The sequence below is a fragment of the Emydura macquarii genome, unplaced genomic scaffold, assembly GCF_026122565.2.
Source record: "Emydura macquarii macquarii isolate MOO-44397 ecotype Brisbane River unplaced genomic scaffold, CSIRO-AGI_Emac_v2 contig_2422, whole genome shotgun sequence".
Taxonomy (NCBI): domain Eukaryota; kingdom Metazoa; phylum Chordata; order Testudines; family Chelidae; genus Emydura; species Emydura macquarii.
In genome coordinates this window covers 4,793,181-4,810,508 of record NW_027132559.1, presented here as the reverse complement: position 1 = coordinate 4,810,508, position 17,328 = coordinate 4,793,181, and the positions used below count along the sequence as shown (strand labels likewise).

Here is a 17,328-nt window from a genome sequence, read left to right as displayed (position 1 = left end):
TCTCCGCTGAGCGCTTCCCCTCGCGTCCCGCTTGGGCCCGCCCTCTTGGCGCGAGCAGGCCCATCCCACAGCACAGGCGCGCGCTCTCTGACCCGGCGGATCTAACCGCCCCCTCCCCCCCTTCACTCAATCCCCGCTCTGCTTCCTTCCCTTCCCTGCGGACGTGGAGTAAAGAGGTAGTGGGTGAGTGCGAGTGTGTGAGCCCCCGTCTCTCCGCTAGTCCCCGGCCCGCCGCCAGGAGAGGAGGAGCCTCCCTTGCCCATCCCCCCTGAGTGTCCCGGCGGGGCCCGTTGACAGCTGAGGGAGGCTGTGGGTACTGGGGGAACTGAGGCACTGCGGGGGGATGGGGTGAGCGGGATGAGGCACTGCGCGGGGGGCGGTAACGGGGTGCAGGAGTACTGGGACGTTGGGGGCAGGAGGAGACCCCTAGCGGGTGGGTTTCTGTGAGGGTGCGTTTATTCTCATCTAGGACCCTGCAACTTCTAGGTCGCTCCTGCAGCTCTGCTGCTGATTGCTTAATAATGAACTGGAATTGCTTCCACTCTTTGCCTTCTCTACCCCTCTGAGTTGGGGTTGGGGCGGGGCTGGCTGGATTGCGTTTTGCAGATTGCAAGTGAAGTTGCTAACTACATTTCATAACTATCAAATGTCTTCCTTTCGAAGCAGGTCCAGTAGTGTTTCACATCAGAGATGGTTTTGCTAATTGGAATTTGAACGGGAGCAAATGAATTAGGCTGATTTTAGGCTTAGCTATATTTTGTGATAATCAACACCAAGGTGGTTTTAATACTTTTTTCCTCCATGTCTGAATCACTCATAGGTATGTTAAAGTGTAAAAGAGATACTTTGATGCCTTTCACAGCTACCTTTTATCTGTGCAATCATCTGAATTACAATACAGTATTAATATTTAGATCTTTGTTTCTCCTTGGAGCAAAAGCTATCTTTCCTTTTTTGAATGCTGAGCCATACTGATGGTATTTCATGTTTTTATTCATAATGTGTACACTGTCCTTTTACTGGAGAACAAATAAGTAGTACCTGAAGAATAATCTTTTGGTCTGAAAACCTTTGTATTATAATTTATTCAATAAAATGTATTACAATAATGAATAAAATAATGAAACTCTATATTTTCTTTCATTCCAATGTATCATGAAACACTTAATTTATAACCGGGTCTATACACTTTCTGTATACTAATAGCTAAATACGATAGTACATTTCTACTTCTGCTACCCTTGGAGTACTGCCGTGTGTGACATGTCAAAGTGGAAGTGGTATGCCTTTCCGTGGCGTGTCAACTGCACTCCATGCTACCTTTTAGACATATCCCTGGGACCAACAAGTAGTCGATATAGGAAGGATGTTTGTTTATATGGAGAGTACAGTGTCAATTGCTGTATACACACCTAGGTAGACTGCAATTCTGCTTGGCAAGATGACTATAAAATGGCATAATGGAGTTCCATATTTGTGTGTCCCTGGTTTTTTGATAAAATATGGTGGTTTTTGCCCCCATGTGTAGTGCATCGTAACAAATAGTAAAGGTTCTGCAGGCCAAGTTGTATTCAGTTACATCTATGTAACTCTGTTGCCTTCAGATATCATCATTGCTGACACTTGTGCAACCTCAAACAGGTGTGAATGAGTGGAATTTACTAAATGATTCTGTTAAAGCACAAGATGGAATAGAATCTTCACCTCTTACTCAGCTCTCTAGTGCTAACAGGAATAAGAAATCTTTTCTGTGACAGATCCTTTTGAATAAAAGCTGCCATTTTTATGCAGGACACTTTCAGAGCAGAACTATATTTCAGAAGAAGTATCGTCAGCTAATAATGCCTGGCATTTATCCCATGCTATTCATATTGAAAGACTTTTTACAAATATTGACTAATTTTTCACAAAATCCATTGGGGATAGACAAGTATTACCCCCATTTTAAAAAAATAGGAAAACTGAATTAGAGAATTGAAGCAATTTGTCTAAAACAGCACTGTGAGTTAGTCACAGAACCAAGATTAAAACTCCTGACTTCCAATCCTATTCTGTTCTTATAGATCATGCCATTTGTACAGATTTACCTCTAAAATGTAGATTTACATTTTTTGTGAATCTAGTATCATTCATAATAACTTAAAATGTACACATTTTATTTCAGCATTATGAATACCAAATGCAACAGGATTGTGCTATGCATGAGAACTAGCAAGTGAAACTGACTGCAAACACAACTTAAACTGACCAGGCTAAGTTCATTGTTCAAGTCAAAAGTAAATAGCATAATGTAAATGATAAATTAAACTTTTAAATGTGATTTCAGTTTTAATATTTTTATAAGACAGAGAAAAAAATCTTGTTTGAATTGAGTTGTATGTTGAGTGAATCCCTATAATTTGTAGCCTTACCTATACTGGAAATACCCTGTCCTGTATGCTTCATGGAGAAACCCAGCGAAGCTATCATGTGAAAGATGGGCATCAGGTGATGTTCCTGCTCAATGCAGAATACCTGCATAGGATTGATATCTTGTTAAGTTTGAATAAAAGAGAGAAACAATACTTCTAGTCCGAGACAATGGATGAAATTCAGGCTCCGTTGAAGTCAGTAGCAAAACAAAATTTCGACCAGTGAGGTTATATCCAGTCTGATGTTCTCATGCACTGAGCAGACAGATCACCAGATGACCAGGTTTTCTTTTGACAGTGACTTCTAAGTTGCTCTGTGAAGCGTATAGAAAAACTGCTGCAAGGATAAATATAAGTGTTTAAGGAATAAGGTCAACATAAAGCTTCAGTTCAGGTCAATGTGACTACTCATTTAAAGCTATGCACATGCTTAATTTGTTACAACCTGGCCTTAGGTTCATGCATGTGCCATTGACTTGCTATGTGATATTGAACAAGTCCCTTAACCACTGTCCCTTATTTTACCCCTCTGTAAAATAGGAATACTATTTACCCACTTACCTAAGAGAGATTATGTGAAGTTTTAATTAGTGTTCATGAAATTTAGCAAGCCTTCTTTATAAACACTTATCACCTCAGGCTTATAGTTTGTTTACCTACCATTATCGAGATAATTAAAAATCAAATGATTTTATTCACCTGTCTGTAGAAAAAAATATTTCTCAACTGGGTAAGGGCAAAATATATTGTATTACAGAGTAAATGAATTAATATTCTTTTTATTAACATTTTCATTCTCTGATAAATAGGCCAAAGGAGGTTTCAACATCTCTCCCATTTAGAAACAATTGTATCTGATTTTACTCTGTTGGGAAAAGGGAAATGGCCTCAGTGTCCTCCCTTATTTTCTCTTCCATTTATTTATATATTTAATTGTTTTGCCACCAGTGCTGGCAACAGTCGATACAGCTTCCACCAAAACCAGGCAACATCGCGTTGAGTGACAACCAATGGAGTTTATTCAAATGCTGTATAGCACTTCCTCCAACAGGCACTGAGCATGCTACCCACAGTATGCCTCTGTTTACATGCCCACTACAAACATACCATAACTTATTGTAATAAAGTTTCTGTTCTGCAGATTGCATCCTGAATAGTATTTGTAACATTGGCATGTTTGTTGTTTGCATTTAGCAATTGTCAAAGGATGAAAGAAAGCTGGTCTGCATTCGACACGTTTGAGCCTCATTTCAGGCCTCTGGTAGTTATCGAGCTTGCAAAAGACACCAAAGAGGAAACCAAAGAATGGCTCACTCAAAGAATTGTGGACAAAAAGAAAAATGGAGGTGAATACAATAGTTTCTTCTCAGATTTTTGAAATTGTATTGGTTGACGTGTAGTCTATTACCATAGCATCAAGACTCTTATTTACAAAGTTAAATTCTTAGTGACTTGTTGATAAACAAGTTTAACAATATGTTTGATTTGCAGCAAAGGAAGAAAACATTTTTATTTTTTTCTGAGCACTTGTCCTTTGTATATTCTACTCTAGATGTGCATGTGCCTGGATCAGCGGTTTTTTGTTTAGCAGTATCTGTTAGGTCCGTGCATGTGCCCTGACTATCCCTATGCCCCAAACCCCAGGTAGAAAAGGTGGTATGGGACCAACTGCCACTTCAGTTCCTTCTTTTCATCCTGGGCCTCAGCTGGAGTGCTTCAGTGTCAGCAGCTTTACTTTAGCTTCTAATTCTTGTATATAGTACAGTTTAGATTAATAATTAGTAATTTGTTTTGTTAGTGTAGTTATCCATTGTTTATAGTTACGATACTCAAAGGGAATTTATTTTCTTTCTATCATCTTGTTTATTGGGTTGAGAGATGATTATGCATAAGTTCCCCGGTTATAAATATTGTATATTGAGTTTTCCCCCTTAATGGAGCTCACACTTGTTGCCTCTAATGTTTAGGAGAATTGTATATCCCTTCAAAGTGAGTGTGTATGGGTTGTTCTCCAGGAGAATAAGGAATTCTAGGGAGACTAAAAATTTTCTCTCTGGATTGTTTTGTAAGGGCTGCTTTAGCTCCTGTTTCCTCTGACTCTTGTACAACAGTCAGAAGAACCAAAGAGTGACTCTTTGAGCTCTGAATTGGTTAGCTCCAGGTTGCACGCAATTAAGCCTTCCTCAAAAGAATCTGGTAGGAAGAGCCATGGGAAAGTGGTTAAGCATCCTCCCAAGGAGAAGAAGGAATCCTCTTAAAAAAGCAGTCAAAATTGCCTTTCCTCTTCAGGTCCAGTAAGACTCCACATCCTCGTATGGCTACAGATGTTGCATTGAAGGGGCACGGAACTGGTTCAGTGTCAAAGGGCTCTGTGTGATTGTGGCTGGCACTGAGTCTCTTGGTATGGAGCTCCTCTTGGCACTCTCCCAGTGTGCACTGATTGCTTCCTCATCATTGGCACTGAATGTTTCTGCGGTGTTGGGCAGGTTGGTGCTGAGCACTACATTGATGGTATCAAGTGTGCCCCATGTTTATAATGCTCTCCAACCTTCAGTACTGATTTGTTACACTGATTTGAGGGTTTCTAATGAACCCAAATACCCCTTATTATCTAGAGGCTTAAATTAGCCTCTGGTATTGGAATCAGTGCCTCTCTCAGTACGGTTTTCCTTTCTGGTACTGACTGTAAGACAGGATCAGCTTCATACTACTATCACTGCTGCTCCTTCACTTGAGTCTGATGTATCATATCCATCACCTGACTCTCAGCATAGTTGAAATGACTCACCCACGTACTCTGCTAGAGCTCATTCCACATCTTTAAACTCGGGTAAAGGATCTCGGTTGTCCCATCATCTAGACATAGGGACTATCAGACTTCCCATATGCCCTGGGAATCCTCTCTGCACCCATACAGTGTCTCTCAGTGGCCATACTGGAATCACTGAGGTTCCTATACAAGACATCCTTCCCAGGTACCCTTCCAGACAATGAAGGAGAGAGACAGAAAGAAATCAACCAAGTCTTCTGAGGACATCTAACAATAGGAAGAGCCCTCAGAAGAGCAAGATCAACTCTGGGGTGAAAGTTCAGTTCTCCTAGTCCCCTCTCCTCTTCTGGTGAGGCAATGACATCGGCTTCAGCTTCATGACCTGATGACTTGAAAAAATTTCAAAAGCTAATGAAAATGTAGCAGCTTCACTTCAGATCCCCTTAGAAGAGGTCCAAGAGATTCATAAATTGACTATCCTTCACAACACCATGCCAGGAGGATTGCTGTTCCATTAAGGAGGCTCTTTTGAACAAAAACTGTGTGTCAGACTCCTGCAGCTGTTGCTTGGCCTCTTTAGCAGGAACATATTTCTTTTCAGTCTTTTTTGAAGTCCAAGTACTTGTACTCACACCTTTTACCAGACTCCCTTGTGGTAGCTGCAGTTAATGAGAGGAATAAACAGTGCCACTCTAAGAACTCAAAACGTTTAGACCTATTGGGATGGAAAAACTATTCTTCTGCAAGTTTGCAGTTCCCTATGTCTAATTACCAAGTTCTGCTGGCAAACGATTATCTCAATTATAATAAATTCATTGATTTTAGTGACAAGTTGATGGGGAGCATAGGAAAAAATTTCAATCACTAACAACTGAAAGACAGTTAATGGCAAGATCCTCATCACTTGCATCATTACACCCTGCAGATACAACTTCATGTTCTGTGGCAACTTCCGCTATAATAAGTTTTGTCCTGGCTCCAGTCCTTGGACATTCCAAGAAAAGTGCAGGCCAAAGTGGAGGACTTTCCATATGAGGGCCCTAATCTCTTCAATGAGAGAATGAAGGAGTCCCTCCACACTTTTAAAGACCTTTAGGCTACTTGATGTTCTCTAGGTATTTACCCCCTGCAAAGAAAAAAAAAAAAAAAAAAACAACAGAAAGTGAGCCTCAGCCTTACCCAAGACAGAGGTTAAACCCGCCCTCCTTTTACAATCAGCTGCCTGCACAGCATCCTAGGAAATGTCAAAGGATGCAAAAGAGAAGAACATCTGATGCTTCTACTTTCTCATCACAGTCAGCAGCCACCAGCAAGCATCCCTTTTGATGGGATTGACAAGAGGTACAGAATGACCATCCTTTGAGATCTCGAACTCCCCTGTTTGTCCCTGATTTCCTTTGTAAATTATCTTTCCCAGTTTCAGAGAGCATGGAATTCTATTACATCAGACAAGTGGATATTAGAAATTATTACAACTGGCTATGTGATTCAGTTCCATACTATACCCACCCCAACCCACCTTTCCTGTTCCTTTCCAAGGGTCCCTCTCACGAGAGGCTTTTCGTCCAGGACATGTATTCTTTCTTTCAGTTGGGTGCAATAGAACCTCTTCCTCCTCAGTATAGAGGGAAAGCTTTTTATCTTCAGTATATTTCCTCATAGCCAAGAAAAAAGGTGGTGGGAGACTGATCCTGAATCTCAGAATGCTCAGTACCTTCATTTGCTATTTGAGATACAGGATGGTTACTTTGGCCTTCATTATACCATTGTTATATCAGGGAGATTGGTTTGTTGTTTTGATCTCAAGTATACTTATTTTCACATTGACATTTATCCTGCACGTAAGAGATTCCTGTGGTTAGTGATCAGTCCAAATCACTATCAAAACAGAATTCTTCCTTTTGTTCTGTCAGTGGCACCGAGGGTATTCATGACTTTATTAGCAATGGTAGCAATTTTACCTATTACAACAGGGCATAGTGGTCTGTCTATATCTGGACCACTGGCTAGTCAAAGGAATTCTCCTATCAAGATGTTAAAAATTCCATGAGCGTGATTCAACTCTTCCATACTTTCAATTATTGAGTAAATTAAGAAAAGTCTGTTTTTAATACTAATGCAGTATACAGCGTTTCATTGGAGCAAAACTGGATTCTAGGACAACCAAAGTATACTTACCTCAAGACAGGTTCCTAACTATGTCTTGTCTGATTGCTTTAAGCTGACTAAACCATTGAACATCAGTAAGATCTTGAATGGGTGTGCTGGGTCACATGGCCTCTTGCACTTTTGTGATGCAGCATGCCAAACTACATCTCCATTGCATGCAAGCTTGATTAAAGACAGCATCTGGTCATATTTGTGTAAGTAAGTACAGAATGTTCTCTGCATCCTTGACTGGTGGAAAGACTGCTCTCCCTCTTCTATAGTTATAGCCACATCCTTACTGGGTTGGGGAGTTCGTCTGGGTGATCATTTAGCTCAGGGAAGAGTCTTTGTTACATATCTGTGTCCTGGAGCTCAGAACAATGTACAATGCATGCATTCATTTCAGTCCGTTCAGATTATGTCGAGAACACAACTGAAGTTTTTTACATAAACTAGCAGGTTGGAGTGAGATCATTCCTTGTATTGTGCAGAGGCAGTAAAGTTATGGAATTGGTGCAGACAACATTGCGTCATTCCATCCATGGTCTCCATTTACTTGGTCTCCAGAAAACATTAGCGGACAATCTCAACATGCACTTCTCCACAGAATGCGAATGGGAAATTCACAAGTTAATGATTTGATTCATTTTTCACCAGCAGGGCCAGCTAGAAGAGGCATGTTTAGAATAGATAAGAACAAGAGATGTTGGATATTTTGTGCCAGAGGAGGTCAAAGCCAAGGCTTTCTGGCAGATGCATTCCTAATACTGTAAGCCGCTCATGTATGCCTATCCTCCAATTCTGTTGCTTCTGAGGGTGTTAAGGAAAATCAGACAAGACAAGGCAAAGATCATTCTATAAATTTCTTCATGGCTGAGGCAATTCTCTTCTGCACAACTTTTTCACTTGTCCATTCATCCTCTGATCCAATTGCTCCTCATGCTGAATATTGTGACTCAGAGTGAGGGAATGACCCAACATCCTGATCCGTCCTCCCTCTACTTAACTGCTTGGTTTTTGGATAGATGTTAGAGCTAGAAAAATCATGTTCTTCAGAGATGCAAACTGTCCTAAGCAGCAGTGGAAAAGATTCTACAAGAAAAATGTATTGTGCAAAGTGAAACAGATTTGTCATCTGTTGTGATTAATGTAAACTGGCACCTCCAGTGTTCCAGATACCTGACATTGTAGACTACATCTTTTAGCAGAAGACCTCAAGTCTGTCACTCAGCTTTCTGAGGATACATCTGACAGCTATTAGTGCCTTCCACCCCCCCATGGATAGCTTTCCAGTATTTTTCCAGCTTTCCATATATAGGTTCCTGATACGTTTAATGAGAGTATTTTCACCTGTAGTAGAATCTACCATAATATTGGACCTTAACTTAGTTTTGACAGGTCTGCATGAACCCTTGGCTTTGTGGGGCTTTTTTTCTACATCTGTCTATGAAAACCTTCTTTGTAGCAATAACATCTGTGAGAAGAGTGGGAGAGTCAGGGTCTCTCATAGCTGACTCTCCTTCTCCCCCAACCCCAGTCTGTTATTGGCACAAAGTTTCCCTTAGGCAGCACGCAAAATAGTGTCCAAGTTCCACCTGAATTGGTTTAAACATTTACTGGTATTTTATCCAATCCTCCATTCATTTTGATGAGGTCATGTTACATACTTTACATGGGCACTAACCTACTTCCAGAGAATGAAACCATTCTGTAGGTCCCCAAAATTATTCATTTTGTTTGCTGAAAGAATTAAAGAAGTTCAAATATCCATACACAATCCAAAATCCACTTTGACAATTCTATTACATTGTACTATGAACTAGCTAAATTAGCTTCTCCAATCAATATTCCGACTCACTTAACAAAGGCTCAAATGACTGCAATGACTTCTCTGAAAAGTGTTGTCATAAGTGACATCTGTAAAATTGGCACCTGGAATTCAATACATGTCTTTATGAGACGCTATGCTTTGATGTAGGCATCTTCATCAGACCTCTCTTTTAGTAGGGTAGTTGTTCATTCTGTCTTAGACAGGATTCCAGACAACCACTGCCATTGCTGCTTGAGAATCACCTGGTGTGGAGTACACACAGGAACAAGCACTCAAAAGAAGTAAAGGAAGTTACTTGTCTTTACAGTAACTGGAGTTCTTTGAGATGTGTTGTCCCTGTGTGTGTTCCATGACCCGCTTGTGACCCGTCCATGCCCAGGGTAGCCACCTGAAAATGCCAAGGTCAGGGCAGGCTGCAAACGGAGAGCAGATTCTCCCAGCACTGGTGGGTGGCACTGAAGCCAGACTTCCCAACCAGCCACAAACTGCACTTCTGAATTCCCACAGAAGCCAGCACACAAATACACACAGCCCCCTTTACTGCATTTCAGCTCCTGGCTCCCAAATCAGCACTAGGTCCAGTAAAGAGACCAGTTGTTTAAACTCTGTGCTCTTTACTTAAAAGGTTCCCTCTGATCCCAAGGGGCCAGCCACAGTACCAGTTCAATATAAGTTTGGATCTTACCTAAAATACCATGCTGCCAGCCAATCCTTTAGTAACTAAAACAAAAGGTTTATTGTAAAAAGAGAGAAATAAACCATGAGAGAAATGTTAAAGGGTCAAAGCAAATCAGATACATACAAATGATTGAAAGTCCATATACATCAGGTCTCTAGGAGAATTGTGGAGTTGCAGGCTTGTACAGTTCCTCTGGTATACATCCAACACCTGGATGGGTCTTAGTCCTTTGGTTCAGTTGCAAGTGAATTGATCCAGAGGCAGGTATATGTCAGTAACTGAACAGGAACAAAGGCAAAATGGTTTCTGTGGTTTGATCTTATATACCCTCTGTCTCTGGCCATGCGGTCTGTGGAAACTTACAGGAGCAAAAATGGAGTCCAGAGTCACATGGGCCAATCCTGGTAACTCTTCAGGTATGCCTTTAGTTTCTTCCTGGGCCCTTTGCTTCTGTAAAGGTTTTGATGGGCCGTTAAGCGGGCTATTGTCCTGCCGCCTCTCTGTCTGGGGTGTGTCTTATACAGCATAGTTTGAAATACAGATACATTAAATATGTCCATAGCTTCCATTACAGATATAGCACATGAACATAAGTATTGTCATCTGACTTAGCACATTATAACCTCTCTAACCGTATCTGACATGGCATATCTCACATGAATTATTATAATTTTGACACTGATGTTAACCAATGACAAATGCCCCCCCAATCTAACCAGTGTGACACCCCCAACGCGAGACTGGTGTAGAAGGGAGCAACCAGAGCTCCTGAATACACCTCAGGCGCCCCCCTCATTCAGACAGCATGACACCGCTTTCCTTACTCTCTCCTTTGGATTCCTCCTATACTCTCTGGGATCTGCAGTAGAGAAAGAACTGGAGTGGTGGTTGGTCCTGTGCTGCCCTTTATAGCCTTGGTACAGCGCACAAGGATAGTCTGGGTGCATGAGTGGACCAACCAGAGATTTTCTGAGAGCAGTGCTGATTCGGATGCATGTGCACCTGTAAGTGGAATACACACAGGGACAATACATCTTGAAGAACTCCAGTGATTGTAGTTCCCTTTTTTTAAAAAGAGCCCAAACCAAAGAGGTACTTTAAAATTAAAATAAATGTACTTTTGGACAGAAATCACTTACTTTTTTTGTGACCCCCTTTTCAGGTGGACACCTTACCTTTCATGAGTTCTTGAAGTTTTTACGATGTGCCCTTCATATTGATTTATTAAAATAACACCCAGGTTTGTGACAGAATCCCCCAAACACTTGACTTTAGACTGAGGCTATGGCTACACTGATGGCAGCAAAGTCGCTGCCGTCAGATTGACTTCTCTGGATCGACTGAGCATCAGTGAAGACCTGCTCAGTCGATCCAGAAATCGACGTATTAAGACCACCTTCTCAAGTGGTGTAGTGCTGCTTCGACGAGAACGCGGTTCCCGTCAGCGCAGTGCAGTGAAGACGGTGTGCAGAACAGAAGCAGAGAAGTCGACGGGAGTTGCTCAAGTTTTTTGCATAGCTTGCGCAACTCCGGTCAACTGCCGCTGAATCTCCGAGGTAAGTGTAGACAAGCCCTATAAAACTTCACTGTAGGGTTAAGACAGATAAGAAGTTTGTTGGTAACTGTTGATGGAGTAGTAAATTGTTGGAGAGAGATCAGGGAACAGTAAGAATCTGAAGAAGGATGAGATATGAAGGAAGTATCAGAACGTTAGGTAAAGTTTGCTTATGCATCCAAACTTTTGGCTTACTTGACTGTCCAAAGTAAACAAATTTGGTTGTCTAATACAAGTAACTGAAAACTAAGATAATGCTCTGACTGTACACACACATTTTGATGCAACAGTTCCTTTTTGTCAAAATTAATAGAATAGATCACATATTCACTTTAAAAAGTGAGGCTGTAGATACTATTTCCAGGATTCAACATGCAATGTTTATTCTCATGCTAGTCCCACTTGATCAGCTGTTTACAGAAACTAAACCAAATCAAGACCCAGTCCTGCAAACTGGTGAACACCTTTTATGAGTTGCTATGACTCTTTAGCTACCTCTGACTATAATGAGAATTGTATATAATGTTGTAGCTGTGTCAGCTGGAATTTTCTCCCTGGGTAAAAAGCAAAATAAAGTCCCCGTTTCCTATTTCCAGCCTTTTCCCCTTGTACCATATATATATTCAATAGAAATCCAATTGCATAAAAATGGTTTAAAGTTATGTTTATGAATAGCAGAACAAATAGTCACAGTAGGCCATGGGTCAAAAGTAGCTTGGAAAAGTCAAATGTTCATGTCACCTTTTTGAGCTTGAAAGCTTCCCTCTCACCAACAGGTGGTCCAGTAAAATATATTACCTTACCCACCTTGTCTCTCTAATGAGAGCTGTTGAGTTCTAAGCACTTCACAGAATTGGGTCCTATTGGGTGATACGTATTACAATCATAGTTTTTAATATGTGCCTTTTATATGTTCTTTACTTTAAGTTGCCTTTCTTTAAAGGTGCCCAGCTGTTGGTTAAACCTTTGATGAAAGAAGATGGAGAAATAATAGATGGAAACCAACATTTATATCTTGTTGGAGCCTCTCACTTAAGGCTGCTTCTGGGAGCTGAAACGGTGGGATTGGTAAAAGAATGTAATGATAACTCAATGAGAACCTTTACATACAGCAGTAGAAAAACCTTCAAAGATTTTGCAGGTAAAGTGCCTGAATTGTTTTAGGGCTGTTCCTGAATCATTTAAAAAACGTGGTCAAATATTGTCAGTGCATAAGCGCACAGCTCAACTAGTCAATATTTTATTGTCTTTCTGTTTCTTGGAATAGTAAAAGCTAACAGAAGTAGGGAGAGTAAGCCACTGTCTATGTAACTCTTTTGACCTTTGAACATGCAGACTACATTGTGGAATTAATCTGTATTTCCTGTCTCTGGGTGAGTCAGAATCTTGCAATGCGCCTATGCTTTTATTTCATGCTTTTTGTGTGCTTTATCTGCATGTTCATTTGTTGATATGCAAGTTTATGATAAAGTTAACAAAGACCTTAAAAATTTAGTAGAAAGTAATATATATAAAATTTGCAATCTAAAATATTAATTGTTAATATTGTTGCCTCCCTTTCTAATTTTAAAAAACCTATGAAAAGCAAATATTTTGGGGTTAACTGCATTTTAATTAGCTGGAAAAAATGGGAATATTTTGCTCCATTATGTTTTTACAATGGGAAATGATAGATTTCATGTTCAGATTGGGAGTTAATTGGGGAAAGGACCATTTTTTCCTTTATTTTTGGACATTGTGGGCACTACCAAAAATAATAATGTATTGCTCTAAGGCAACCTGTTTACCATTGTGGGCCTCATCTAGTATTACCTGTACGGCCCTGAGGGGATGTCACATGGGCCACAGCTGCGTACTGATTGGGCCACAGGTTGAGCACCACTGGCTAAGGATACCACCTGCAAGGATTCTTTTTTGGGGATCTTTGCTCCTCAGTGGGAGATTGGCTGAACTCTTCCTGCTTTCCAAGACAGTACCAGAGTTCCATCTTAAATTGGCCTATTGTCTTGTCAGCATTTTTTCACCTGTCCATTTCAGTGAGACCCTTCATATTTTTTGTGTCAACAGGTTCTTGGGGTTCTGTTTGGCATGAATGAAGCCCTTAAAATTGATTAAATTTTTTGCATGTTTTGAGGTCAATTTGCTGGACAAAGGTGTTACCAAGAATACCATGCCCAAATAGTTGTTCCAGTGCATTTCCTTTTATGGTCTGGCTGTCCTGAAATTGGAAGACCATGCCAAGGCTCAGATCAGAGGCAAGGCAATCACTCCTGCATGTCTTATAGATGTATTTATTTAGATTTATAAAAATGCTAAAAAGAGTGTCTATGTGCTCAAGGTGTCTTTGATGCAATTTAAAAAAGGTATCCTAAATGCAGCAATTCCTCTCCCTCTCAAACAATTCCCCATTTTTGCAGTTCGTCCCACTCCTTATTTTCAAATGCCTCTGAAAAAGATGATCCTTGTAACATGTCCTGAATGTCATCAATTTAAGTTATTGCAGACCAAGGCAGGGAGTGAATTGCAGAGTTGCTGGGCTTTCGCAGGGAGTGGTCTCCCAGTAGTGCCCTTTCATTTATATCATCAGGCTGTAGCTTGAGCACTTTTGCAGATCTCAACTCTGGCCGTAAGGGATGGGGGGAAAAAGGCTGTCCTTCCGGTAAGGTCAGGTTCCTAAGTCGTTTGGAACTTTAAAATCAAAAACAGCACCTTAGATTTCAGCGGGAAATTCAGAGCCAACCATTGCAGATTGTGAAACACAGGTTTGTCTACAAGGTGCCAGAGTCTAGACTATCAAGGTGTAAATTGTAGAGCACTTTAAAGTGTTTTGTTCCAGCTGCTCCATGTAGAGACTGCTGGCGCAAATTAAAAAGTACCTAGTTCACGTTACTGTAAATTAAAAATGCAGTTGGATGGTATCTGAAGAGAAGGGGAAATTATTTGTAATTCTGCTTCTTTGAAGGTACAATTCAACAGAAGTCCTACTCAAACCTCTTAGAGTTTGGGATAATCTTTTTTTAAGGTTTCTCATTACTTTAATCATGATTAATTATTTTGAATTAGTTTATCATTCTGTCACCTGCTGTGCAATAGAAGACATTTATACCTGGAAGAGGTTGGTATGAAATAGAGCACAAAATAGGCCCCCTAGCAACTAATGGTTGCCTAGCAGTAGTAAGAGCTGAGAAGTCCTGCCTGTTTTCAGTAAGGAACTAAAACCTGGGGTTGAGAACATTGTCAGAATTATATCTTCAGAGAAGCATAATTGCAAGTGGGTAATATTCTCCCTTTTAGTGATCTCAGGTCATGTAGATAGTCAGATTAAACATACAGTAGCTGAAATGTGTGTTTTATCATTGAAGGCTTTAAAGAGGCAGGAGTTTTCTCTCACAAATGTGTGATTGAATAACATTGGGGTACAGTATTTCTTTTCTGAACCTGGTGGTTTTTGGTATGCCTGTTTTTGTCTCCAGAGTCCTAAGCAATTAACTCTCTTAGAACTTTTTGGTAACCTAAAGCAAGAGCATTATGAACCGTTTTCTTTCTGATTTTAGAGGACAATCACGATTTCCTTACAATGGCAGAGCGTCAGTACATCATCAAGCACGAACTTGAAAATTTGAGAGCCAAAGATGAAAGAATGATTCCTGGGTACCCTCAGGCAAAGCTATATCCAGGAAAATCAATACGTAAGTGATTTGGTTTATAGTATCCTTAATTAATTGCGTTGATTAATATTTGTGAAACACTGCTCACAGTAAATATGTAGGGTAAAGGGGATGTTCGCAATTTCCTGAAGCTGAGAGATGCTTCAAAAGTTAAAAGAACTCCAGTACTACTGCGCTGTATCTTTTTATTTTTCTTCATCTTTAAGAATTGGAGTAGTGTAAAGAAATGAAATGTTTTGGTTTTTTTATAAACTTCAACTACTGGTCTGCCGAAAAGATAAATGGATATTTAAATGCTACATGATGGGGTTGGGAAGCAACTCTTTATTTTTGCACATTTCTAATCAATTTAGTAATTAGTAGATTCTTTAATCTCTTTTTAGTTTAATGTGTGTTAAAACTTCATATTACCACACAAAATTTGAGTTTGTTACAATAAATAGACTTTGATAGCATGTTGAGGATATATATGTGGTAAGACATTTTGAGGATCTGCATGCAGACATGTTACATTTTCACAAATGTCCGCAAAGCATAACAGATTCCTTTACTTCCCTGGTATGAAGCCTCCTCTTGTGTCAGTGTTGATTTAGTGATTCTGGTAGGTTTCTAATCTTATCATATTTGCCTAGACAGGTTAAATATAGGCTTGTAGTTCACTTAAGTCATAGTTTTTTCCATTTGAACAAAATTCACAGAATGTTGTATAAAGTCTTCATCTCTCATGAAAACCATTCCTCATTTATGTGAGCAGATTAGAAAAGCAAAGGGATTACCTAATTTTTGGTCTGAAGTAAGTCTGACTGCTTTATTGAACATGCGGATGTTGATTAGCCACAGTAAGAAACTGCAGTCTATACTCCATTCATGGGGGGTTGGCAGGAGAGGGAAAAAAAGATGCTAAGAAAAGCAATCCAAAGTATGAGTCGAGGAAGGAGTTTGGGATCCTACACCACGTGGCCACAGCAGTATTTTTCTTTCTTAGGCCCTCACTTTTTCAGTTGCATAGTTCTCTCTTAATTCTTGTGTTATGCCTTGTACTGGCTTTGAAATGTTGAACTGGCTTCTTAACTATTTCTTGGTTATTATAAGTGCTAAAAATATCATTATCTGAAGAATAATTCTAAATAAACTCCAGAATCCTAATGCTACTTCTAAAGAACATTTCATGTAATATCCTGAACATAAGTTACTCAGTACTCAACTCAGCGAGGAGGGAAAAACAGAAAATGTGGAAATGGCAGAAGTGTTAAATGCCTTTTTTTGTTTTGTTTTCATCAAAAAGTTTAGTAGCAGCTGGACATCTTACTTAATGGATGCCAGTGAAAATGAGGTGGGATCAGAGGCTAAAATAAGGAAAGAACAAGTTAAAAATTACTTAGGCCTGGTCTACACTACAAACTTAGGTTGACAGAAGCTGCCTAACATCGACCTAATAATGTATGCATCTATACTACCAGATCCCTTCCACTGACTTATTGCGACTGTAATGTTGACTTAATTACTCCACCTCCGTGAGAGGCATAGTGCTTAATTTGAGGTTGATGAGTTGATCAAGAGTCAGTATAGATGCAGTGTTGCATAAATCGATTGAATTGGCCTCCAGGAGGTGTCCCACAATGCTCCGTTGTTACTGCTCTGGAGCTTTTCAACTCTGCTGAACTGCAGCCTGATACACGAAACAGCCCCTCTCTGTTCAAGCCCTGGGAAATTTTGAATTCCCATTTCCTGTTTGATTAGTGTGGCGAGCTCACCAGCACAGTTGATTATGACAAACGAATGTCTCAAAAGCGCTCCAGCCTGGAGTAGACAAGGTGGATCTTATTGCCCTGTGGTGAGAAGAGTCTGTACAGGCACAGCTCCAATCCAGCTGAAGAAATGTAGATATCTACAAAAAGTTTCCATAGAGCAAGGGGGAGAAGTGCTACACCAGGGACACATAGCAGTGCTGTGTGAAGATCCGAGAACTTCAGCAGTCGTACCACAAGATGAGGCAAACAGTCATTCTGGTTCTTCACTACAGACATGCCACTTCTACAATGAGCTGCATGTGATTCTTGGCGGTGACCCCACCACTGCCCTCACAAGCAGTGTGGATACCTCCTAGGATTCTGAGTCCCGGGCCAATACAGGCAACAACAATGAGGACGTGGATGAGGAGGAGGAGTAGGAGGAGAATGGGAGGCAGTAAGCAAGGGATCCATTTCCCCGAGAGCCAGGAACTGTTTTTAACACCGGAGCAGTCCAACCGGTCAAGGGACAGCAT

The 17,328-nt window shown here is 40.4% G+C and overlaps 1 protein-coding gene across 4 annotated transcripts in view; it reads left to right on the top strand.

The window, feature by feature from the left end:
• Positions 1 to 25: 25 nt before the first annotated feature.
• The window catches only part of ANO10 (anoctamin 10), a 245,925-nt gene continuing 228,622 nt past the window's right edge, over positions 26 to 17,328 (top strand). For 2 of the 4 annotated variants that reach the window (XR_010922337.1, XR_010922338.1), the window contains exons 1-4: positions 26 to 183; positions 3,606 to 3,757; positions 12,338 to 12,535; positions 14,949 to 15,083. Coding sequence is in view for 2 of the 4 variants with exons in the window: in XM_067561828.1 (XP_067417929.1) it covers positions 3,619 to 3,757; positions 12,338 to 12,535; positions 14,949 to 15,083 (472 nt within the window). In the remaining 2 variants the exon portion in view is untranslated. Of the gene's footprint in view, positions 184 to 2,174; positions 2,277 to 3,605; positions 3,758 to 12,337; positions 12,536 to 14,948; positions 15,084 to 17,328 lie in introns of those variants that run through there. The other 2 variants (XM_067561828.1, XM_067561829.1) reach the window with 2 other exon arrangements.